The sequence below is a fragment of the Mytilus trossulus genome, chromosome 1 (genome assembly GCF_036588685.1).
Source record: "Mytilus trossulus isolate FHL-02 chromosome 1, PNRI_Mtr1.1.1.hap1, whole genome shotgun sequence".
NCBI classification, from domain to species: domain Eukaryota; kingdom Metazoa; phylum Mollusca; class Bivalvia; order Mytilida; family Mytilidae; genus Mytilus; species Mytilus trossulus.
In genome coordinates, this window is record NC_086373.1 from 54,232,739 (window position 1) to 54,259,733 (window position 26,995).

The window sequence follows — 26,995 nt, forward strand, 5'->3', positions numbered from 1 at the left end:
ATGAAACGAATTCATAAAGCATCTTTCATTGTCTAATGTCCTCGTTATTTCGTTTTTGTGTTTTGATACGTTGATGAACTTGCACAGATATAATGTTCATAATACGGTATACATTCGATAGTTATCACATGCAATTTTGACAATAACACGATAATATGCCAATGCTATCGTATGAATTGAATGTAATAAAAGTGTTTTAATTTGTTTGTCTTTTCATCCATTTTTTCCATCGATTTTTCCATCGATTCAATAAAATTAGAAAAAAATCAACATTATGATAAATTTAAACATTCGTTGTATTCAGAGTAAAGTATTTGACATGCTTAGTATTGTGTCTTGGGTTGCACATTCATCTCAAATACACAGATGATGATCCAATGTAATTATCATGTCAATAGACAATCAATTCATTCATACATTCGTACTAAGGTTATGTTTTTTTGTTTTTTTAAACCACAAAGATATGCGTATGCGTAAAAGGTGAATTATAAATCATACAATTCATCGAAGGAACAGTTTCCATTTTAAAGTAACTTGATGGAGAATACGCTAAGTTATAAACAATGATACAATGTTTTTATCTGTTTGCAAAGAAACTGTCCAATTTGTATGGTAAAATGTTTGGCTTCAAAAGTAAATTAAACATATTCAAAACAACAAATGGAAGTTTTTAACGACCTTGACTGGCTATGCACATATTCACAAGTTGAATTCCTTCTTCTTAAATAATCCTATCTTTTTGATGTGTTGTTAATTTACAGATTTTCTCTAGTTTCCTTATGTGTTTAGACTTGTTGTTGCCATTTGTTAATACTTCTGTATGCATTGAAGTATATCATAAGATAAGTTGTATGGCTGCAATTTTGTAAAAATTTAAGACATTTTCTAGACAAGTCTTACCATATGCACATGGTGATCTGTGATTTTAACATAAAATCTAAAATGGGACATAAATGCATCATTCGTAAGACTTGATACATTCAAATTAGCTGAATGTGAACAAATGCGCATAGTTAGGCAGTAAGATTCAGTTTGTTATAATTACATTTGTTTGGGCTTGATTTTTTTGTTCATCTACGAATGCGATTTTACCATGTGTCTGTTGTTTAACATGTTTAACTTATTTAATCTCAAAACGATTATGTGTATTTTAATTTCTTATCGGGATACTATCATTTTTTTTATTCTTGTTGATAAAGGACTTTCCGTGTTGGGTTTTCCTCTGAGTTCGGTGTTTTTTAGTTGATTTACTTTTTATTGGTACTTTTAAGTTATATTAGATACAAAGGCAGTTCGCTTATATCAACAAACTAAAGACAATAATTTACTTTTTGTTTCATATTCCAGATGTTTTCTCTTCACAGACAAATAGATTAATTTGGCGAGTAAATGTATTTCCCATGATCACCAACATGCAATGGTATAAGTTAGTTTTTAATCAATTAATGATTATTGTCTGCCTTATCAGTGAAGGTGAGCAATGTACATTACAATTTTATAAATCAATAATTACTCGTCTTATACTACATCCGCTACAATAAATATCAAAATGATTGTAAACAATTTATAGAAACTGGAAGTCTAACTTTGATTTTGATGTGACAATAATAGCAGTCATCGTAACGCCTTGCATACAACTAGAGTATGTGATTGTTCCGCGGCGATGCACTCAATTTCTTAAAAAAGAAAATTTTATGTTTTATACATGCAGTGATAAGGCAAATTGATGACGTGAATGATTCGATGTCAACGTTTATAGTTGTATTATTGTAATAAAAAAACCAAGATATTTTGTACACGTGGTAGGTAGCAAACCATGATCGCACACACATCATCATCTTAGTAAGATTTCTTCTCCCTTTTTTTTTTTTGTCCTTTTTATTTATTTTTTTCATTTTGGTTTTTTTTTTTTTATTATTATTTTTTTTTTTTTTTTTTTTTTTTCTGTTTTCAAAATAATTTATTCATTTATATATTTTATTTTTATTTTTATTTTATTTATTTTTTCTGTACTATTATTGTTTTCTTTTACTTCAATTTTCCGTCTTTTCATCCATATTTATATATATATTGACTAAATTGATATACCATTCTTTACATGCATGCTCATACATATATTTTTGTATAATATTGCTATAAATGTTAAATGGAGAAGACTTCATAAGTCTGTTTGACTTGTGTCTTATCCAATTTGTACTTTAACAAATAAAATATGTTTAAACTAAACACGTGGTAATTTATATAGGGTATTAGACCGAATAATCTGTCTCTTCGTGTTTATTTTTGAAATTTCATATTTTTTTGTATTTATCATTTGTATTTATCATTTTTTTTAACACTGAGTCGAAAAAATATAAAAATAAAAGGTCAAAATGAGAGAAATAAAATATGGGAAATTTGAAATATGGACACAGGAGACAGGAAAATTCGGTCCAATAGGATATGTGTTAAATAGTTGTAGTTGGATAATAATGTAATAAGCTATCGTAAAGAAAAAAGCCTTTGTATAAAATCTGTCATTATTTTTATCACGTAAAATAAGAAAGTGTGTTGGGTGAAAAATAAATAGAGAGTCAAGACCTCTTAAAAATCAATGTAAGAATCTCTCAATTTACTTAACATTTCAGGATTCCCAAACAAGCTTATATTTTCGATCACGAGTACAATTAAGGAAATAAACCTTGATACTGAAGAAATATCAGATATTTTGACTGATATAGAGAGTAACGTGCATTCCATGGACTACGATTATACAAATAAATATATGTATTTTGCTAGAGAAGATAAAGACGACATATCAAGGTATGTCTAGAGATTTAAGATTTTGTCATTGATGTCAGTCGGGTTCATGTTGCTCAGTCTTTAGTTTTCTATGTTTTGTTTTGTGTGCTTTTGTTTGTTATAGGGGCTGCTCCCCTTTTTAGCCATGTCGTTGTCAGAGTATTTTCGACTTCCGGGTTTGAATTTCTGTCTTATATCTTTCGCCCCTCTTATGCTTCTCCAAATTAGGAAACACAAATCAATCATTCAATTGATACATACATTACAACGACCTTGTACGAAACATTTCTTACCTCACTGACATTTTGTTGTTGTCGCAGATAAAGCACAACACAACATCGTGTGTGTGTGTGTGATAAAGGAATTATTAGATATTTGTAATTCAATTGGAACACCAAATATACACCATTTATCAAAGTATTTTACCTCCTGCAATCATATACAATATATAACTTTTCTACTCTTTACACTAGTTTTCTTTCCCAAACTTAAAGACAAATCGAAAAAGTTGGTCTGATTGTTTCCACGTCGACACAACTATCTTATCATTGAAGACAAATGATAATTCGTAAAAAAAAGAAACCACTGTTATTAACAAGATGATTAATTTCATAATTGACGACAAATGTCTTACGATTAGAGAATGTGTTTTTCAACAAACAGTCGGCCTTCCGATAGGAACAAAACGTTAGTCCTTTTTTTCCAACTTGTTTTTTTTTATTCAAATGAGGCAAACGTCACACAGGAACTGCATAAGAAGAATGAAAATATCTCACACAATCATTTCACGACACTGTATTCAGATAAATGATATTGTCTCAATAAATAATTTATAACCGTTATCATGTGTCGCTGACTGTTATAGAATTTATGTTACACATATGACGATGGCATTTTCCCAATGATGAACTGCAATCTCGAAGATATTCCTCTAATGTGATTTTAACAAATACGATTTTGTATTTGTACTCACATTTGTAATACGAAGGAAACACAGTGGGAGCAAGTTATTTTTAAATCATCACCACATAGATTGATTTTTTGTTTTGGCTATATCTGGAAGCTAGGGTGCATATATCTATGAACTTTCCCTCTAAGTTCTTACCCTGGATGCTAGAGACTGTACTATTCTTTATTTTTAGTCATTTTGTTCTTTACTAAATATCTAAACTCGTATAGAAATGTTTTCGATAAATCAATACTAAATTTTATTTGAAGATTTCGTTATCCAGAAAATCCAGGTAACAGCTACACAAAAGTGAGCGATGCAGATAACCCGATAAGTGTGGCCATCGATCCTGTCTACAATCATGTTTATTGGACAGAACGGAATACGGGGAAAATATATCGGTGTGATTTTGATGGTACAAATAAAAGAGAAATACTTAATGATGGTAAAGTGTATGCACTCGCATTAGATCATAAGAAAAGGTTTGTACTTGTTTTGCTTTATAGACGAAACGCGAGTCAGGCGTAATAAATTATAATCCTGGTACCTTTGATAACTATTGTATCTATTAAGAAGCAGATTGTGTACCCCTACACGACATTATCTTAAAACATATATTAAACAGAATCAAAAAGTTATACAGAGAAAAAAAAGAATATTACTGTTTGATAATATATGTAGACAACGGACGTTCAGTAAAAACATTAGATTACATCAGAACGTGACGTTAATGGTACTGTTTTCACGTAATTATGCTGTTTAATTCATACCTTATTCATACGTAAAAGGAGCCAGCTGAACGACGCCTCCGGGTGCGGGAATTTCTCGCTGCATTGAAGACATATTGGTGACCTTCTTCTGTTGTCTATTCTATGGTCGGTGACTCATTCTCCATTTCCATTCTCAATTTTATAAAAACCTTTAAAAATTATCCAATATGGATAATTCATACCACATACTATTTTCTGATTATGCGCTCAAGTTCTATTTATTGTGTTATTTTCGAATTCAGGTGGCTGTATTACAGTACAAATGATATCCTTAATAAATCAATTAAACGATCAAGATTAGATGGTTCTGACGATCAAACATTAGCGAATGTTTATCCACAACTTGTTACTGGTTTAAGTATAGGTATGTTATCCGAATTATGTCAATATAAATGAATGTGTCGCAACTATTTCACAAGTAGCAGGTTAAACTAGCTTTAAAACTAGATCAAATCCACCATTGTTTACATAAGAAAATGCCTGTACCAAGTTAGGACTATGAAAGTTGATTCATATGTTTTATGTGTTTGAGCTTTTAATAATACCATTTGATAATAATAAAAACAAAATAATGAGGTTTGGTTGAGAACAAAACTTTGTGACAAGTTGTTGGTTTTAGTCTCTTAATTGTACAATTTACATTATAATTAAATTAGACAATGCTCAAGTTCTATGGTTTGTTCTGGGACATTTTATGGACTCTCACAATAAAAGATACATTTTGCTTCACATCTATTATTTTAGTAATAATTTTAACGTTTCTATGCGTATGTTAGGCAGGTTCAAATTAAAGTCATAAGAAACCTCAAATCAAAACAAATAATGCACATGTTTTTTATAACTCAATGGATAGTTTTCATTATAAAACTTGTACTTTTTCCTGAAGAAAATTCTTTAATTTATTCATATTTAGAAGAAGTTGACTTTATTTTAATTACTTCCTTCCAGGAAGCAATTCCCCCCACATATTTTCCGTATGCAAAGTGACCTCAGTGTGACCCATCTCGTAAAAAGCCGGTGATCACAATACGCATGAATGTCCTTAAAATAAACTATTATCTGAATTTACATGTAAACACGTGCTCAATTTCCGTGCTTTTTTGTTTATTTTTTGTCGATTGTTGACAAACAGGTGACAATCGTTAAACTTCGGCTTTAAAACACGAACATTAATTACCTGCCATATTTTCACCACAACACTGACCGATTGAAAAAAAATTGACGATTATACGTAATTTACACGAAAAAAATTATAATTCGTGCACAGAAGACTAAGTTTATGATGTTTGTATGCATTGGTTCAAGAATTGGAAGAACATTATTTTTCACCGGTTACTCGTTTCTTATGACTTTAATATAAAAAAATAAAAGAAAATAAGGATTGAAATTGATCAACACAAAGCTGATAGATGAAAAGCAGGATAGAGAATATTTAAACCTCTCGAGAGAATATCATCCAGCTCAGCTTTTACTTAGTTACTAATAATTTCTCGGGTAATAATATCATCCTCTTATATTTGGGTTATTTATATTTAATGCTAGCAGGTCCCCAGAAAACACAATCGAAAGTGTCGCAGCTTCTCTCCGTCCCCTTTTACTGCAATATACCTTTTTCGCTCACCTGGCCCGAAGGGCCAAGTGAGCTTTTCCCATCACTTGGCGTCCGGCGTCGTCGTCCGTCGTCGTTAGCTTTTACAAAAAATCTTCTCCTCTAAAACTACTGAGACAAATTAAACCAAACTTGGCCACAATCATTCTTGGGGTAGCTTGTTTAAAAAATGTGTGGCGTGACCCGGCCAACCAACCAAGATGGCCGCCACGGCTAAAAATAGAACATAGGGGTAAAATGATGTTTTTGGCTTATCACTCAAAAACCAAAGCATTTAGAGCAAATCTGACATGGGGGTATTATTGTTTATCAGGTCAAGATCTATCTGCCCTGAACTTTTCAGACAAATCGGACAACCCTTTGTTGGGTTGCTGCCCCTGAATTTGTAATTTTAAGGAAATTTTGCTGTTTTTTGGTTTTTATCTTGAATATTATTATAGATAAAGATAAACTGTAAACAGCAATAATGTTCAGCAAAGTAAGATTTACAAATAAGTCAACATGACCGAAATGGTAAATTGACCATTTAAGGAGTTATTGTCCTTTATAGTCAATTGTTAACAATTTTCATAAAATTTGTAAGTTTTTATTAACATTTTCCACTGAAATTACTGGGCCAAGTTTATTATAGAGAGAGATAATTGTAAGCAGCAAGACTGTTTATTAAAGAAAGATTTACAAACACATCACCATCACCAATACACAATTTTGTCATGAATCCATCTGCTTCCTTTGTTTAATATTCACATAGACCAAGGTGAGCGACACAGGCTCTTTAGAGCCTCTAGTTTTATAAGGTATTACTGGAATAAGCAAGGTTTATTGTATTATCATTCAAAGTTGAATTACAGTCTAAATCAAATCAATTGAGAAGGGTTTTAAATAATGCAGGCTTGATCTGTCATTATATTTATTTATTGTTTCTTAATTTGTTTATTTTGCTAACAAACTTTCGAGATCAAAGAAATTATCCTTTTAACACGACTGTCCGTTCAAAATGTGAACTATTTGTAAATTATGGACTATGTGTTTACCAAACTTTGAATTTTTGAAAAACTAAGGATTTTCTAATCCCAGGCATAGATTACCTTAGCCGTATTTGGCACAACTTTTTGGAATTTTGGATCCTCAATGCTCTTCAACTTTGTACTTGTTTGGCTTTATAAATATTTTGATATGAGCGTCACTGATGAGTCTTATGTAGACGAAACGCGCGTCTGGCGTACTAAATTATAATCCTGGTACCTTTGATAACTAATTAAGAAGCAGCTATATAGTCTGTCATGTATTTTCGATACAATATATTTTCTTGAATTTTTATAAATAAGTCCGTCAGTTTAACTTTTTTTAAATGTATCATATCGGGTCCTCTATTACCAACTGTACGGTATGCTCTTGTCTCATAATGAAAGGTGGCCTATAATTGCATAAATCTAATGCGTTTGAACTCTGGTTGTTTCATTGACAATTAAACCATATCTTCTGATTTTGATATATTTTTGATATATACCTTTATTTTATTATATCAGTTTTTAACCTAGCATTGGTTTTTATAATAAAACTGTATATTTTTAAATTAAATACCTAAAACTATTATAAATATGGTTTTCATTTGAAAGACCTTCGATAGAACTATATGCATTTTTATCTATGTATGCAGTGTCTATGACCGGTTTATATACACATCTCTCTGAAACTGAAACTAACAGATTTTAATGTGTCGCAAACCTGTTCTAAACTTTTTTGAATAATATGTCGTATATATGTTCTAAACTATCAGAATTATTTCGAGGGTAGCACTCACAAATTTCTAAATATGATCTTGAGAAGAGCAGCTCTAAAAAGTAAAATCACAAAAATACTGAACTCAGAGGTCTAAATGACCGCCAAATGTTAAGTGAGGTTGAAACTTATCCAATCCATAATTAGAAATGGAAAGATCATTGAAAGAAGTTTTTCGAAAAAAAACCCATTAGAAATATTAAACCCTAAGATTTCTTTAGAGTCATTTTTTTGTTATATTAGAGATACATAAGAAACCCAGAACGTTCGTTTAATCTTACAAAAATGTCTTCAAAGATCTAAACAAGGATATCGTTTTCCATACAAATTTGTATTTAAGATTTCAAAGAAGATAGACTTGTTTGGATGGAACATGGCAACGGTGATTTAAAATCTTCCAATTTTGACGGAACAGATGTAATTAAAATATTCAGCACGAATACGATAAAGGCAAATGGAGAAATTTCTGTACATGGTAGCACGACATACTGTGCAAATGATCGTAACATATTAAGCGTCGAAGTATTAGCAAAAACAACAGCAAAAGTAATTCATACAGATTCAGGAAGAATTTTGGGTGTATTTTATTATAAAGAAAAAGGTAAGGTAATACACGACGAATCTTTGTGTATTCAATAAAAAATACAAAATGGATCACAATAAATCTAACATGGATACCAGAAATGAAATTTGAACACGAAACGTGCGTTACGTGTTCAAAATATTCATAAAAGAGGGACGAAAGACAACAAAGGGACAGTCAAACTCGTAAATCTAAAACAAACTGACAACGCCATGGCTAAAAATGAAAAAAACAAACAGAAAAACAATAGTACACATGACACAACATAGAAAACTAAAGAATAAACAACACGAACCCCACCAAAAACTAGGGGTGATCTCAGGTGCTCCGGAAGGGTAAGCAGATCCTGCTCCACATGCGGCACCCGTCGTGTTGCTTATGTGATTACAAATCCGGTAAATAGTCTAATTCGGTAGGTCAAATTCATGAAAGGGAAGGGGATTGTAGTTACGACGTAAGGAACATATCCGATATCATTTGTGAAAAGGTTATTCCATAACGGTCAACCAACTCGTGATGGCGTCCGTAAAATTTACGAAGGGATGATTTCAACTTCACCATTTGGAACTCTTGGTTTAATAGCTTCCTTGTGAGCAGTAACCCTCTATCAAGAAAATCATGATAGGAAATGCAAGCACGGGAATATCGTATCAATTGGGAGATATATACCCCGTATGCAGGTGCTGCTGGAATGTTGCTACTTAGAAATGGAAAGTTCACAATTGGAAAGCTGAAATCATCTCTTTTGTCGTAAAGTTTTGTCTTCAACCGACCCTCAGTGTCAATTTCTAGATGTAAGTCAAGATATGAAGCCGACTTAACTGTATCTGTAGTATCCTTTATCTCCAATTCGATGGGATAGATGCGATCCACATAGTCACCAAATTTTGAATTGTTTAGTGAAAGAACGTCATCTATATAGCGGAAAGTAGAGTTAAAGGATATTGCTAACTTCTTATCTTTCTTCCTAAGAAGTTCCTGTATGAAGTCAGCCTCATAATAATAAAGAAACAAGTCAGCAAGTAGAGGGGCACAGTTTGTTCCCATTGGGATGCCGACATTCTGTTGAAAAACACGTCCTCCGAACGTAACAAATATGTTGTCAATCAAGAAATCAAGCATCTTGATAATATCGGTTTCAGAGAATTTTTTGTTTGAATCAGAATGGTTCTTTACAAAGTATGATTTATCCCTCCCTAAGACAAGATATAAGTGACGCTCGAATAAACAAATGTTAGAGGCCAAAATATAAGAAGAGTATTGAAAATTGGATGGACACAGAACCTTAATTTTAATTTTGCATCGAAAAATAACACAATTAGATTGTATGATATAAAAACTGGTAAGGAGTTGTATAATTTAACAAAGTGGGAGCAAACATTCATGGCCACTCTAGGATTTTCAACAGAGTAATCCTCATACCATATAATCGGCTATAAACCCAGACATCAAACATGTGAAACAATTTACACTGTCTATTCAAATACTTCACAAAATATCATAACTTTGCATCAACCAAGTGATTTGAAACACAAGAAGTAAAACTATTAGCTGGTTGATGTTTTCTTATTTGAATATAGACGTGTATTAGACATAGTGACTATGATTCTGTCTTGTAATATAATTGTTGTCTCACTTTTGTTAAATGTATTTGAACTGCTGTTTCTTTCTGGTTTTCGATAACTAAAACTAACTGAAGTTGTTGAGGTTTTACATGTTTGACCAGAAATTGAAACTCGTTACCTACTGATTTAAAGTTGTTATTCATTAAATATAACCTTGACGATGTTTTATTTTTTTTAATTTGGGTTGGTAAGGTTTTACAGACATACAGACATATAAGAATATGTCAAACGATAAACATGTACCATTCTCAACATTTTGTATTACAACACACACTATTAACCAAACTAACCGTATGCTAGTGTATATCATAGTGACGGCAACTAATCAATGAATTCGGTAATGGCTATTCTTTATACATGTTATATATATTTTCTTTTATATCATAAACGTATACATTTTACTGTAATAAATGGATGCTTTATGAAATTTGTATTATTATCTTGTGAGATAAATACAGAATACATTTTTAAACGAAGACAGCAACCTTTTTTTTTTATACAAGTTGACTTGTGACTCATGCCACATCTTTATATTCATCATATCGATTTATACAGAAATTTATCATCCTCATAAAATACATTTAAAGATATTATTATAATAATACATTAGAATAACTATAGGTCAACACGGAGCGTTGGTTCAAACCGAACTGGAAGCTATAGAACGACTCAAATAACTAGTGTAAACCCATTCAAACGGGAAAAACCAACGATTTAATCTATATTATAAACGAGAACCGAGAATTAACTCATGAGCCACAACAACAAATGACAAACACTAAACAACATGATCCTGAAAAAGAACAGGTGCATAAAAATTCAGCATGGTTAAACGTTTTACAAGCGCCAACCTTCACTCTAACCTGAGCGAGAAGTGTAATAATATCACATAAAACACACATTCAACACATTGATTGTAATAATTGACTTTCCTAGCAACATTTGACTTAAGACATCATGTTAATGTGCATGTAGTTGTTTTCAGTTCTCTTCTGTTTCCTCCTTTTTAATCTGAGTAGCTACATAATTTCCATAATCGATGGGAGATGACACGGCGAATAACCTTTTTCTAAAATTTGAAGGTGAGTAAAATTATTTTAAACAATTTATACAAAGGAGAATGGTAGAATTAAAAATAAATAAATATCAAATGAATTGATAAATTGTCAGTGGCAAGTATTTGATGTTTATTCAGGAAAAGAATATAATCAACAATTATCTAAAAATGATATGCTATTCAAGGTAGGTCATGAGATCTTGTAAATGGGATCATTTTTGTAACGGACAAAAAAAACCTCATGGATTCCTAAGCCAGTTAATGAAAGTCACTTAGTGCGAGGAAGACGTTCAGGGATAGCATTATCTCTATATCCCTATCTTTCCTTCAGGCTGTACAAATATAAGGCGATGTTTTATATCACGTGAAAATATTTTCAACGTAGACGTAGCTATAAAATTCGACGGCACGTAAACAAATAAAATAGTTGGAGAGACGTAGCTATAACATTCGATGTCAAGTAAACGAGTAAAATAACTTGAGATGCGTTCCGATCCTATAATCGATATGTAAAAGAGTAAACTAAGTAATTGTATAGATATAAGAAGATGTGGTATGAGTGCAAATGAGACAACTCTCGAACCACGTCACAATTTATAAACGTAGTTTTTTCTTTACTTTAACTGTTGGGGAATGATTGGAAAATCGGTATTCGTTTTATAAATATATTTTTTTCTTTCTATTGCCATACACGTAACATCATTGCATAAGGGAATTAATCCCAAATGTACTTTAAATCACATTGTTCGCATATTCTGTTATCTCTGTGCTTTTTTTCGATCTGCCATATTCAATTCAAAATTGTTGAATTCCAATAAACCGATGGTAAATAAAAAAGGATATTGTCCACATTAAAATAATGTTTATATCAACTATTGTTATTTGATATCAAAACTTGTATTTCCGGTCAAGTCATAAAAATGTTATTTATCAAGCTTATATTCCACACCTTCTTTTAACGGTAACTACTTTATCATATAATTCAAACATTATCTTCATCATTTTAGTATCACTATGTTTGGAAAACGTCATACATACATCTGTAGTATTGCCTGAGTTCTTACATCTTCTGTAGTGATACAGTATAACATTGTGTGATCGGAGCATAATCCTGTAACAGATTAAAAATTCTTACAATTTAGAGAAATGCGAATGAATAATTGTAATGGAAATTGTATCTTCAATTTTAATTTTAAGGGTAACAAAACAACACAAATACAATGAAAACTAGATGTTGTTATACGACTATATTCTACAATATGTATAGGCTTATTGACAATATATATACTTAACAAGTCATTTCATTTTGTATTTTGATAATAAACATTCCATCTCAAGTCGTTCGGATTTGTTTGTGTTTTTGTCTGTTTGATAGTCATGCTATTCTCGGACTCCCTGAGACCATCCCCTTTGGAAATCTAAGGACGCCATCACGATTTGTCGACCGTAACAGAATATACCTTTCATAGATGACGACGGATGTGGTTATATATGAAAGCCAGATTGCAATTTAATCCTTTTTTAAATAGCTAACGATTAAAAAGCCTTCCAAGTTTGTTTTTTTTTAGAAACAGAAACACCACAATTGGGTAATATAAAAAAGAAGGTGTGGTATGATTGCCAATGAGACAACTATCCACAAAAGACCAAAATGACACAAACATTAATAACTATAGGTCACCGCACGGCCTTCAACAATGAACAAAGCCCATACCGCATAGTCAGCTATAAAAGGCCCCGATTAGACAATGTAAAACTATTCAAACGAGAAAACTGATGGCCTTATTTATGTAAAAAAATGAACGAAAAACAAATATGTAAGACATAAACAAACGACAACCACTAAATTACAGGCTCCTGACTTGGGACAGGCACATACATAAATAAACATGTTAGCGGGATCCCAACCCTCTCCCTAACCTGGGACAGTGGTATAACAATACAACATAAGAACGAACTATAAAAATCAGTTGAAAAAGGCTTCACTCATCAGATAGACAAAAAATCCAGGTGGAAGTGGCCAGGTATTTCTTAAATTGTATTTGCTTTTCATTAAGTTTGTTAATAGTAATAGTTGTAATAGTTTAAATGTTAATAGTTTCAAAAATACACCAATGAAAGCCCAGTTTAAACCAAGTTTTTGTGGGAAGATGAAATTTGTCATGCCCTGGTTTGTAATGTATGTTTTGTGGACTGATTTCTGTTTCACAGTCCGAATATTAATATTCACACCAGAAATTATTATAGTTTTTTTCAACCTCTTTGTCGAAATAACTCTGTGATTCAATTTAACGAACAAGTTACATAAATGTCAATAGTTTCAAAAAGACACAACTGAAAGCCCAGTTTAAACCAAGTTTTAGTGGGAATATGAACAATGTCATGCCCTAGTTTGTAATATTTTTTTGTAGACATGGATAAAAAATATAATGTTTCACCGTTTTAACTGTTGAAATTCAAAACATTATACGATACTGGCGGACTACATGCATATTGACATGTATGACATAAACAATTATCTATGAAAGTTATGAAAAGAAGATGATTGAACCCTTTTAAACATTTTTTTCTACCTGTGCTACCTTAATGTTTCTTTAGTGTGATTTGTTTACTGTTGATTGTAATTTTATCTTTCTCGTTTTTTGCCATTTGGCAGTCAGTTTATGTTCATGTATTCTTTTTTAATTAAGCATCTATTGACACTTTTTTTTTTTATCTCTCCCCGCAAGTCTGATCAGACCAATAAAGACTGAGAAGTGACGCTCGAATAAATTAAGTCCAAATCTTAAAACCATTAAGTACCTGGAGCAGAAATTTTGATTTCGAAAACATTCTTCACTTCAAATTAATGGCACAAAGAAGAACAACAAGCTAGAAAATGGTAGTTTTTGAGTGAGGACGTCATTATTTTATCTTAATGGGAAATCACCTTTCTGAAATATTTTTTTTAATTTTTCATTATTTATGGTTCTATAAAAGCTCTGCCTTATATGAGTTCAATAACGAATTAGTACGTAGGAATTTACAATTAGTACTTAATTGAATACCGGCAATCTGTTAAACAGTCAACCCACCAAACTCAACAAATTTGTTGTACAAAATATGTCCATCATTTTTATGAAATTATCGTTGATGGGAGGGTATTTATATCATACTTTACGTTTGAGGGTATTTCATTTTCGAATGACTTACAGTGACTTGTTGTTTACATACTTCGTTATAATGTCTTTATTGGATATGTTCTGGACCATATGAGTATTTGGATCATTCGCGTATGGTCGGACCATATACGTATACTTATATGGTCCGACCATAAGCGTATGGTCCGACCTTACGCGTATGGTCGGACCATATGAATATAATACTTGTTTGGTTATTAACAGGCCGGACCATAATGAACATTTGGACCATATAGGTATATATTTTCTTAAATTACATTATAAAAGTTTAAAAATACAAAAAATTTATCAATAATAAAACAATCATGGTTACATGACAATGTATTATTTTTATAATTCAAATTCTGCGTAAAAAATAAATATTGACGCCATTGTTAGTTTTCATCGCTAATAACATTCTTGCATTCTGGCTCTGGGTGACATTTACTTCCACACGGTAGCATAGATTTTGTATTTACATACCCAAAGTAAACTGTAACAGAGTGTTAATTACCCCGACCATATGAGTATAATTATACCCATATGGTCATGACCATACGCGAATGGTAAAAATACTCATATGGTCCGGAACAGATATATTTCACATATAACATCTCTACGTTTTTCCGATTCACTGCATTAAATATATGAGTTTCAATAAAACACCTTTTTAAGATGTAGAACTATTATATATTAAACAGTGCACTTATATACCAAACAAAAATAATCAAAAGCAAATACAATTTAACAAATACAAACTCATCAAATGTATTTAAGAATTGAATGCTTCTTTTTGTAAATTTATTGGGGTGTAAAAGCGTTGACCGAAGTACATTTTGTATGAAGCGCGGAAGCGCTTCATTCTAAAAATGTGCACACGGTCAACGCTTTTACAACCCTATAAAGTTACAAAAAGAAGCATTCAATACTTATAATTACATTTTAAGCTATGATCATAAAAACACGAATTTTACAATTTTTGTTTTTTATTCACCTGTGCACTTTAATGTGGGACCACGTGTTATCATGAATGAAAAGTTTTATTGACTGATGCAATTGCTTACGGAGTAACACGCAATGTCCAGTTAGCCAATCAAAATAAACGGTATTATAATGAAACATACATCTAATAGAATTATTATGATTTTTAATTTAAAACACCAGATGCCCTTTATCTACAGTGATCGATTCAAATCAGTTGAAAGGGAAATTTATCCGAAATTCCAAAAACGTGCCAAATACAGATAAAGCAATTTATGCCTGGGGAAAAGAAAAACCTTAGTGTATCGAGTAATTTAGAAACAGAAGATATACAGAGCATAAACATATCAATGAAAGTTTAAACATAAATACCTTCGATATCCTTTAATTGGCCACACCACATGGGTATCCACGGTTGCAGTTCTTTTAGGCATATAAATAGTCTTGAATCGACTGAAAATTGGCTTTGATCCTCGAATATATTTACTGGTTAGTAAAGGTTCGACTCCTGAAACTCCCCAATCTGTTATAAAGAATGAAACTCTCAGGGTGAAAGCAGCAGCATCTGGAAAAGCCGGCAACAACTCTGACTAAAGACAAATATATATTGAATTTAAAAAATGACCATTAGTTCCAATATCGCTTGAAATGAATAGCCTTTTTATTGTTTATGTTATTCATATTCTTATTTTCAAAAAATGAATCAAAATCTATGATAATATTAACAAGTGTAGAGCATCAACCATTTCCGGGTCGTATTATTTCAACAATTGATTTATTATCAGGGTAAGACATTTGTGTATCTTACTTACGGTAATCCTTTTAAATGCGAATCAACCTTACTAGCTCTCCGTCTTAATGCCTTAATATAAAGAAATCTCAAATATCAGTATTTGCTAATAATATAGTTGTTATCCATTCCTTTGATGTTTGACCTTTTGTCATTTGATTCGGGTCTTTCCGTTTTGAATTTTCCTAGGAGTTCAGTATTTTTGTGATTTTACTTTTTATGTCATCCGGCCACTGATCAAATCCACAACATTTTACAATAGAGATGGGTGTTACTGTAATATCAATGAAGCATAACGGGTACCACTGGTAGACCAGTTACTGTTTAACCTTCTTAAAAATGATTAACCTTAAATCTGTGTTTCTGTGTATTAAGTTTGGAGTGATCATTTCTTTTCCGATTCATATTTATTTTATCATGGTTTTAATTATCTATATTGATTTTCAAAATATCCTTGGAATATTATTTGTCTTACTTTTTGTTCAACATGTTCAAGTCATACCCTTTTAAAATTGTGTAAAAATTAAATCTGAAAACAACATGACTTACCACTTGATATTTTGCTTGTCAGGAGCAACATATATATGTAGTGGAACACGAAAAGCTCCAAAACATTAGAACAAACATCTATTTCAATAGTATTTGAGACAAATAACAATACACGCACTTGTATTCAATGTCTCTGAATTTCAAATATTAAAAAATAAAGGTAACATATGTACACATATAAACTGTCGGAGTAAATGCTGGGAGTAAAATAAAAGTTCAAGCATCAGAACAGAAGAAACGAATACCATTTAAACAGAGTAAGAAAACAACAGTCTATATAAGGCTATGGTCTATATGAAACGCCTTTAATATGTATGGCATTTTCCATATATCTATACCAATTTGAAATTCTTTACCTTAAGCATTTCTGTGTATCTTGAGAAGTTTTCATGGACAATGTACTCGTCTAAATCTACAACAGCCACAAAACCGAATCCTTGTAAAAGTTCTTTGCATGAATACACTGAGACCTGTTCATCGTGAAGACTTTGATGGTAATTCCATTTATGTGGTTCAAAATTGCGATCTAAAAAAGATTGAAAACCTTATCTTTTTTTTAACGCTAGAAATATGTGTCAAACACATTGTGTTTGAATGATAAAGATATCATATTACGCATACCAGCACTATCAGGCAATTGTCGGAAATGCCATGAACTCATAAGCTTGATATTTCCCTGACAATTATATATTATTATTGTGATTATCATGATATTATCAGTGTAGTCAGTTCTCCCCTTAATTAGTTCTATTTGTATTGAAAATCAACATTTATCAAATGAAATCTAAATGGCGAAAAAGCATTCCTTCTAACGAGAGGGATTGCTAGTTTTACTAAACGTATTGCATGTATTGCTCGGTGTTTGTCTTTATTATATTGGCTACAGGTATAGGGGGTGGAGATTTCACTAAACTTGTCTAGCCCCGTCGCATTTGTCAGTCTGTCTCAAGTCAGGAACCTCTTGTATTTGCTAGTCTTTTTGTGATTTTTAATTTTAGTTCTTTTATATGTTTAGGAGTTAAGTATGGCGTCCATTTTCACAGAGGTAGTACACATTTTTGTTAAGGGGCCAGCTGATGATCCGGTCCGGGTGCGGGGTTTTCTCGATGTTTCAAAAAGACAATAAAATACAATTTTGAAGTGCTCGAAGTAAATGGAATTTGATTCTAATAGTTATCAAAGTTACCAGACTTATACTGAGATACGCAATACGCGCGTTTTGTCTACATAAGACTCATCAGTGAAATTTAGATCAAAAGATTTAGAAAGCCAAAACAAGTACAAAGTGCAAAACTATTAGCGAACGCATTGGTATATATCAATACCGTAAGATGGGGACATATGCACTTCTTCTAATAAAAAACAACAGCAATGATTTGTAAAAAAGAATCATCGCTTTAGTCGTAAATGTAAAGCTCTCTAAAACTTAAATGCCTAAAGGACAGTTTTGACAAATATTTTATACTTTTTTTCATTTAAAACTAAAACCAAATATTAAAATTACTTTTTTTTAAATGAAATAATGATGAATTATGTTTTCACATTTTGGACTTTATGGATGTTATGATCTGCATATTATTCCAAAGCACTCTTGATTACCATTGCTTATATGATGTCCATATTGCACAGTTTTTAGGTTTCTGTGTAGGTTTGCTGAAAATGAATTGTCATTTAAGAGTGTTTAAGTCATCGTGTTTGGCTTTAACCTATGCTATTTAATTGTATTTTTGACATTTCCCGCAATTGGTTAGGTATGAAGTTATACACAGTTTGTTGTCTTTACCTCTTTTGAACTTGATCTGTGATTAAGTTATATACGTAACTTTAAGATACATACCAATATTACCAGGTAATTTACATGGAAATGAAATAAGTATGGCAATGCCTTCTCTCTCACAATATTTAAATACTGCATATGCATCTTCATTTACTTGTTGTAGCGCTATCAGTACTGTATCTACACCCATCATTTTTTGATATTCGAACCATTCAATAAGATGCAGTGGATTTAAATAGTTATAAGCTATTTTAGCACATATTGCAAATTGTTTTCCTTGACCGGTGGATATAACACCGGCTGACGAATATGAGAAGAATTACAAGATTCCTTTTTTCCTATCAATTGAATATGCTTCATCGGGAAACTTATATTATGTACAAAACATTGATACTGTCTTGCTTTGAGACTGACAATTCTTCTCTTTTGAGGGTACGTTTCTTTCACAACAGCCTTTACACGACGAACAGACAATTTCACATCTCCATAAATACAAGTCAAAATTGAAACGCACAGAACCGTCGAGAACATTTAGAACTACAAATTCTATCAAATTCGAGTCCCTCTTTGCTTGTGCTACAGCAGAAATGATATGTACAGCTTCAGAACAAGAATCGGCATTCTGAAAAGAAATGAGAAGGCTTTTACATAAAATAAATACTAGAGTACATAATATTAGAAATATGATAAAAAAAAATACCAATCTAAAACGCTTGATTGCATATTTTTGCTATTACTTTTTAGTCCTGATGAGTTTATTTACATATACTTTCCTTGAATACATCGATTCAAAAATATCTTTCTGAATGCTTAAAGACAACCTAATAATAATGCGAATAACGCTACGTTCTGTAAATAAGAGTTATATAATTATGCTAATAAAGCATTGCGATGGTTTTTTTTATACTCAATTCACAATTTTTTCACCTGACAACCATCGTTGGGAAAAAGCTGTGCTTGACGGTTTTGAAGGGTTTTTTTCACGTAGTTTTGAGATATTGAAATTGTCAACAAGAAAAGATACTCAACTAATCTTAATAATCTATTTTCTACTGACACGGTATAATATATGCTGTGTTTTGTGTAAAGTAAGAGAAGAATTCTTTCTCTTTTTTTAGCTCACCTGGCCCAAAGGGACAAGTGAGCTTTTCTCATCACTTTGCGTCCGGCGTCCGGCGTCCGTCGTCCGTCGTCGTCCGGCGTTAGCTTTTACAAAAATCTTCTCCTCTGAAACTACTGGGCCAAATCAAACCAAACTTGGCCACAATCATCATTGGGGTATCTAGTTTATAAAATGCGTGGCGTGACCCGGTCAACCAACCAAGATGGCCGCCACGGCTAAAAATAGAACATAGGGGTAAAATGCAGTTTTTGGCTTATAACTCAAAAACCAAAGCATTAACAGCAAATCTGACATGGGGGTAAAAATGTTTATCAGGTCAAGATCTATCTGTATATGGTTGTTGGGTTGCTGCCCTCCAATTGGTAATTTTAAAGAAATTTTGACGTTTTTGGTTATCTTGAATACTATTATAGATAGCGATAAACTGTAAACAGCAATAATGTTCAACAAAGTAAGATCTACAAATAAGTCAACATGACCTAAATGGTCAATTGACCCCTTAAGGAGTAATTGCCCTTTATAGTCAATTTTTAACAATTTTCATTAATTTGGTAATTTTTGTAAATTTTTACCAAATATAGTTCTCTGTTTCTAATGGGCAAAGTTCATTATAGATATAATTGTAAGAAGGAAAATCGTTCAGTAAAGTAAGAATTTCAAACACATCACCATCACCAAAATACAATTTTGTCATGAATCCATTTATGTCCCTTGTTAAATATGCACATAGACCAAGGTGAGCGACACAGGCTCTTTAGAGCCTCTAGTTTTTTTTTTATCCTTTTTGGATTACTTGTATCAAATGCAAAATTATGTTATAAAAGTCAAAGTCTATATCTATTCTTCATTACACTTTGGTTTCTTTTGTTGAACAAAATCACTTAAGTGTAACAACAAACCAAACGACAATGTCACATCTACAGAAACAAACTATCAGATAACAACTGCCATTTTCCGGACTTGATACAGGGCATTTTTAGAAAATATTTTGGATTGAATCTAGTTTTGTGGCTAGTCAAACCTCTCACTTTAATGGCAATGTTAAATAAAACATTAAAAGATCAAAATTACATGGTAGACAAAAGCTAGAACATACAGGGCAGAGATATACATAAACAGACAATACAATAATACATTTCGACATGTTAATAGTTACCAGATTTATAATATAAAACGCAAGACGATCGTGTAGACGTTAAGCACGATATTGCGTCTCAAATGGTAACGTCAAATTTTTACGTTTTACGGCGATTACCGATTATTTGGGATAAGTTTTGTATTTCGCTTGCAATTTTAGTTTTGCACATCAATATGGATACTTCTTATAATGTTTTGTTGTACTGAATATGCATTGAATATTTCCCAATGAAGGTAACATAAGGAACAAAATATATCGTAGTTGGGTAATGCATATTTTTATGAAATGAGAAGATATATACGGTTTGATGAGTGCCAATGAGACAACTCTCTACCAGAGATCAATTGACATAAAACGTATTAAAAGTGCAATGTTTTCCCATTTAGATCCGAAAGGGAGGAGGATATATATTTTGCTTTAATATAAAAAGTTTGTCGAGAATAACAAGTTAAACGGGTCTTGCTTATAAAATTCACTATACTTTCTTTAATAGCGGTACAGTTAGATTATGAAATAAACGATTGTCCGAAAAAAAGGTTAATTTAAATTCATCTCGCATGTTTACAAGCTTTGTATGATGTGGAGAGGTATATAGCCACGCTTTAGGCCCAATTTTTTTCACTTTCAAATATATACACATGAATCTTATTGCAGAGAAATAAAAAAACAAACCAGTTAGTTTACGCTTCCCAAATTTGAAAATTTGATGAAGATGATTTGTTATCCTCTTATGATACAACTTAAGAACCTCATATAAACGAACACACCTAGTCATAGGATTTTTTTTATGATACTTTGTGGTCTTGTTGATAGTATCTGACTATCAAGAAAATTCTATCTGAGGAACTATATACAGACGATTCACTATAAATAGCGTACCCCGAATCGACAATGTTGAAAACGTACGAAAATCGTCTATTGGACAAACAAAAAATTTCTTTGAAAACGAAGTCGTTTTGACTACGCAAGTTATTAAAAAGTATGTAGCTGTTTTGTAAAGTTAAAGCACAATTACGGAAAAGGACTTTTTAGCATGCAACTAATCTAAATCTTTAATAAATAACGTCGCAAATGACAATTTATTTGTAAAAAACGGCAAATCCGTCATTGGACATCTTGCAAGACATTTGCCAGAAGCCGTTGCATTTTTATGTGTAGGATGAGTGCTCCAAAAATTCGATTTCGATATGGTCTATGTATGCACATATCTGAGCCGAATTTACACAAACGAAATATCATATAATCTTATATTTTAAAACCTATAACTTAACATCTTCCAAAATATGACCAATATGAACACTATTTGGTTTTGCCAAAAAAAATAGCATTGGTCCTATCAGAACCACATATCCAGTAATATTGTTATACTTTATATATGAAGCATATCATTCATTCGAATTTTCGTGGATATAACATTATTTTGAAAAACACAAACACCCCTGTTAAAATTATTATGCGTATAGTCTGTTACGTCTGACACGCATATTTTTTTTAACGTTTTGTCAATATGTTGTCCTTATTTTAGACTAAAGTAAATATGATAAAACAATTTGTACTTTTTTGGAATAGTATTTACCTGTCTAGTCTATGAATATAAGTTTTATATAACTTAACTGTTAGGATTTTATAGAAAAGCTGTTTATTAGTGTGGACTGGTTGATTACACGGTATTGACGCAATAACGTGCGTAACGTCTTTAAAATCTTCACAAGACTCACCAGTGACGCTCAGATTAAAATATTCCGAAAGCCAAACAAGTATGAAGTTAAGGATGTTCGCTGCTCATTTTCCAAATAAATAGCTTTTTATAACACTAGTATATATTGATAGAGTATATATTGAGGAATTAAAAAAGCACAAAAAAATATAGGGGTCAATGTGCTTGTTTGCGAGATATTAGCCATTTAAATTTTGGCGGGTAAATTTCTCTCTTGATTTATCATAGCTGTATCATTTACCAGTTAAAGTTCTCAAAAACTATTAGAAAACAAATAAAATTATATAAGACTTTTACAAATGACTTATTATACATGTAAAAGATATTAAAAAAGAAAATGGGGGTCCATGGTCAAATATTTTTAAGGCACTCAAATGGATAAAACCAGAGGATTTCGTAAATCTGACAAAAATTCCTAAACATGACAAGCCAACGTCCTTAAAGAGTATTTAATTTCAAAAAGTCGTGCCAAAAACTAAGGTTATCTATGCCTAGAATAAGAAAATCCTTTGTATTTAGAATAGTTCATACTATTGCAAACAGTAACCTGTACAAACAATCAGGTTTTTTTTGTTATACCTTATTTTATAGATATGAATGATTGAGAACATATTTCCTAAAAAGAGATGAGCGAAAGATACCAGAGGGACAGTTATTAAATCCTACTTTTCCTCCCATAGTAAAATCTTTTGTTTGAAATTTTGAGTATACTTTAGGAAGTCTTCGGGATCGAGTATGAATAATCAACGTACTCGTTATAGATAATGTCTTGTAATATACCTTTGGTGGGTTTTGAAAAAATAGTCCTGGATGTCCAACACGTGAAGTCTCGCAGAGCTCACCACACAAAGTTTGTATCCTTTCTATTTCTTTCATAGGATTCAGTTTTTGTTTCGTTTTGTTCAGCAATCTGTTCGTTTTTAGGATAAAGAGAAGAGATATAAACATCAATAGCAAAAACACTTTTCTATATTTTGAATATCTGGTCTTCATTTGGTTCTAGTTAAATTTGAATAGCAGCTTGTTCTCTGAAAATAAATATAGATAGTTTTATTGTGCGTATTGCTATGTTATTTTTTACTCTACATTGGCTAGAGGTATAGAGGGATGTTTGATATTTCACTGAACTACATTAAAAACACAATTTTAGTCAGGGGTTCTCTGAGGACCACTTCCGGCTATGGGATATACTCGCAGAGTTTAAGACCCATCGGCGGTCTTCAGATGATATCTGCTCTTTGGTCGGGTTGTTGTCTCTGTTAAACATTTTCTAATTCCATTCTGAATTTTACAACTAATTATACAACATTGCATACTTAACACTATAAATCATGTCCGACTACGAGTAAATACAGCCATTATTCGAATGCCAATGTACACAAAGTACACGTCAATATTATTAACTGTAAATTCGTTGGATCAAGCACATAAAACAATAAAGTGAAATATAGTGACAAAATACAGGTCGTGTTCTGTATATATTTAACTATATATGTGTTTTTGCAGGATTGTTTTCAATTGAAAAGTCAAGTATTTTTTGCATCGAAGATTAAAATAGATTTGTTTATCATGCAAGTTCATGAGTGTAGTTGTTTCACTTGCATTTGCAAAATATTAGGAAATGAATTTATATGAAGGAATGTAAAAAGTAAAATCACAAAAATACTGAACTTCGAGGAAAATCAATTCGAAAAGTCCATAATTACATGGCAAATTAATTTCACTATCGAAAGTTATTGTTAACAATGTCTTGCCAGGATGTATTATATAACAAAATACGGAAGAATAAATTGCCCTCGTGTTCGTTTTTGTCAAAACATTCATAATCAATTTTAGGCGAAATAACATCGTATTGCGCAATTATTAGCTTATTGTATCCCACATTTTTTACTTTCTTGTTGTCTGTTTGTCTTTCTGTTTTAGCCATGACATTGTCTGATTGTTCTCGACTCATTAGTTTGAATGTATCTTTGTAATCGATTTATTGTGGAAGTTTCCACAGTACAAAAAAAAAACCATCAAAAAAATAACACGACAAAACAAAAGATTGTAAAACATATTTGCAAGGAATGTACTGAAATTTATCAAATTGTATGCCTAAAAACTGTTATTTTACGGGAAAGTGATTTTTTTTAAATTTTTTGAGGTCGTTACTTTATCTATCCAATATATAATATTTTATTTGCATTCAAATTACTTATAAGTTGGCACTCAACAGTATGAACTATTCTAAATAACAAGGATGATCTTATCCCAGGCAGAAAACCCTAGCCGTATTGGGCACAACTTTTTTGAACGTTTGGTCCTCGGTGCTCATCAACTTTGTACTTTTTTGGCTTTCGAACTTTTTTCGTCCGAGCGTCACTGGTTGGTCTTGTGTGGACGAAACGCACGTCTGGCGTACTAAATTTTAAACCGGTACCTTTTATTTGGCCTTTTTTACTTTTTTGGATTCGAGCGTCAATGATGAGTCATTTGTAGACGAAACGCGCGTCGGCGTATAAATAAAATTTTAGTCCTGGTATCTATGATGAGTTTATTATTATTAGCTATTATTCGTGTGTTTCTCTGTCCTGTATGTCCTCCCATTTATTTGTATTGTAGTCTTGTCATGTAATGTTGTCATTTTAATGTTATATTTAACATCGCCATAAAAGTGGTAGGTTTGTCATGCTACAAAACCAGATTCAACCCACCATTTTTTTTTCTTAAAATATTCCGTACCGAGTCAGGAAAATGGCCATTGTTATTATATAGTTCGTTTCTTTGTGTGTTACATTTAATGTTTTGTTTCTGTTGTGTCGTTATTCACCTCTTATTTTTGATGCGTTTCCCTCAGCTTAAGTTTGTAACCCGATTTTTTTTCTCTATCGATTTATGAGTTTCGAACAGTGGTATACTACTTTTGCCTTTATTTGATCCTGATTGATTAATTAGTTAGCACATGTTAATCTAATATTAATTTCTGTACAAGTAATCAATCATACTGTATAAACGACTTACCTAGTTGACGATTATATAATGTCTTTAATCTTTTTATAAATACTCCCCACTCACGGCACATTCTTATTATTTAATTATTTTAAAGTTTGAAATTTGCACTTGTTCTATCCTTGCGTCCTTGAATATTTGCACATAATCCATCTTTTTAAGATTAATCATATTAGAGAGAAAAAAATAAGAAAAAAATGATACACGTGCTAGAAAACCATTTAACAGCGTGCTTTTTTTATATACCGATCTGGTATGCTTTACGCTTGAGTTATTATTTTAAATGGATGCATTTAAATTGAATGAATTGATTATGTATCTATGTCAACGGTATTTAAATAAGACGAAGAAATAAAGTATAGTTCAATTTGTAATATTTTGAATTTTGTTATCATTGAAAAATGCCATTTGATTCTGTTTGAAATGTAGAAGATAATAGGGGCTCCAAAAGACTGCTTTCCTGTGTTGCTTTTTGATATCGTATAAACAGAGGAATTCTAGTACTAGTAAAGTGATTTATCAATTTAATTGGGAAAAATTAAAAAAAATTGCAAAAAATTCTCATTAGTATTTTGCAACAACTATGATGTTGTGAGGTAAATAATATTTAACGCCAAACCGGAACTGTATTCCGTCTTCGTACTAAAGCAGCAGATTGTCAATTCCAATTAATTGCTGCAGATGTACGGTTTTTTGCTTTTAATTCACGCGGGTACTTTTTGGTTTGTTTATACTGTAAAATGTGAAGTCCGGGTAACAAATATCAACCAAAGAAGTATAAAAAAACCGGAATATACAATCTGGTTTACCGTATATTATTTCCCATTTTAAAGTAACCTTTTCTAGATTCTACTTGATGTTTGCTCATTGTTGAAGGCCGTATGGTAGCTTATAGTTGTTAATTTCTGTGTTATTTGGTCGCATTTGAAGAGTTGTTTCAATTATTTAACATAACAGAATCAGTAAAATTGAAACATGCGAAAGTTGTACTAGAAAAGGCTGTGAAAGATTTCCTTTTCAAGTTTCAAAACGCTGAACATCATTTTAAATTTTCATAATATTAAGTTAGAAAATATGATACAAATGTATTGTATGCATAACGATATGTCCAAAATTATGTTAGCTTAGGCGTCCGACAATTGAATTTGAATTGGAACCATTGGCCAATCTGTTGGGTTTTTTTCGGGATTGGCCCTGTCCGAAAAACTCCTGATTTATATAGACAGTGCAACGTCATCAGTACTACACATGCTGATTTATACGTATGCGGGGCTGATTTGTTTTTATCACAAAATAATCTTAAAGAATAAAGTCTCTAAGAAAATAAATAAAAAGACGTTTTGACTCAGATTTAATTTTCAAAGTATTTTATCTACATACCTTTGCAAGCAGTCATACTTCTTAAGTGGCAGCGTCATACATGCATAACATTGCTTTCAATTCTTATAACAATATTTCAAATATGGAAATATATAACTAAAATCTGTTTATTAATAGTCATAGCGGTTTAATTAACGCAAGGTCAATAATTTTTAAACGCAAAACATCACTCTTTAAGGTTTTTTATGTACGCACAACCAGGTCAATAAATGAATCCTAATACGATATCAAAATG

At 31.6% G+C, this 26,995-nt stretch overlaps 1 protein-coding gene across 2 annotated transcripts; it reads left to right on the plus strand.

The window, feature by feature from the left end:
• Positions 1–1,352: 1,352 nt before the first annotated feature.
• On the plus strand, positions 1,353–12,438 carry LOC134727432 (low-density lipoprotein receptor-related protein 6-like). 2 transcript variants are annotated; one of them, XM_063591817.1, is made up of 6 exons: positions 1,353–1,473; positions 2,628–2,802; positions 4,000–4,212; positions 4,743–4,864; positions 8,232–8,492; positions 12,164–12,438. In XM_063591817.1, the coding sequence occupies exons 1-6, from the start codon at positions 1,401–1,403 to the stop codon at positions 12,229–12,231; spliced, it is 912 nt and encodes a 303-aa protein (XP_063447887.1). In that variant the 5' UTR covers positions 1,353–1,400; the 3' UTR covers positions 12,232–12,438. The 2 variants fall into 2 exon arrangements, with proteins under 2 accessions (XP_063447887.1, XP_063447895.1); XM_063591825.1 differs by lacking the exon at positions 12,164–12,438 and adding an exon at positions 11,075–11,274.
• Positions 12,439–26,995: the final 14,557 nt, after the last annotated feature.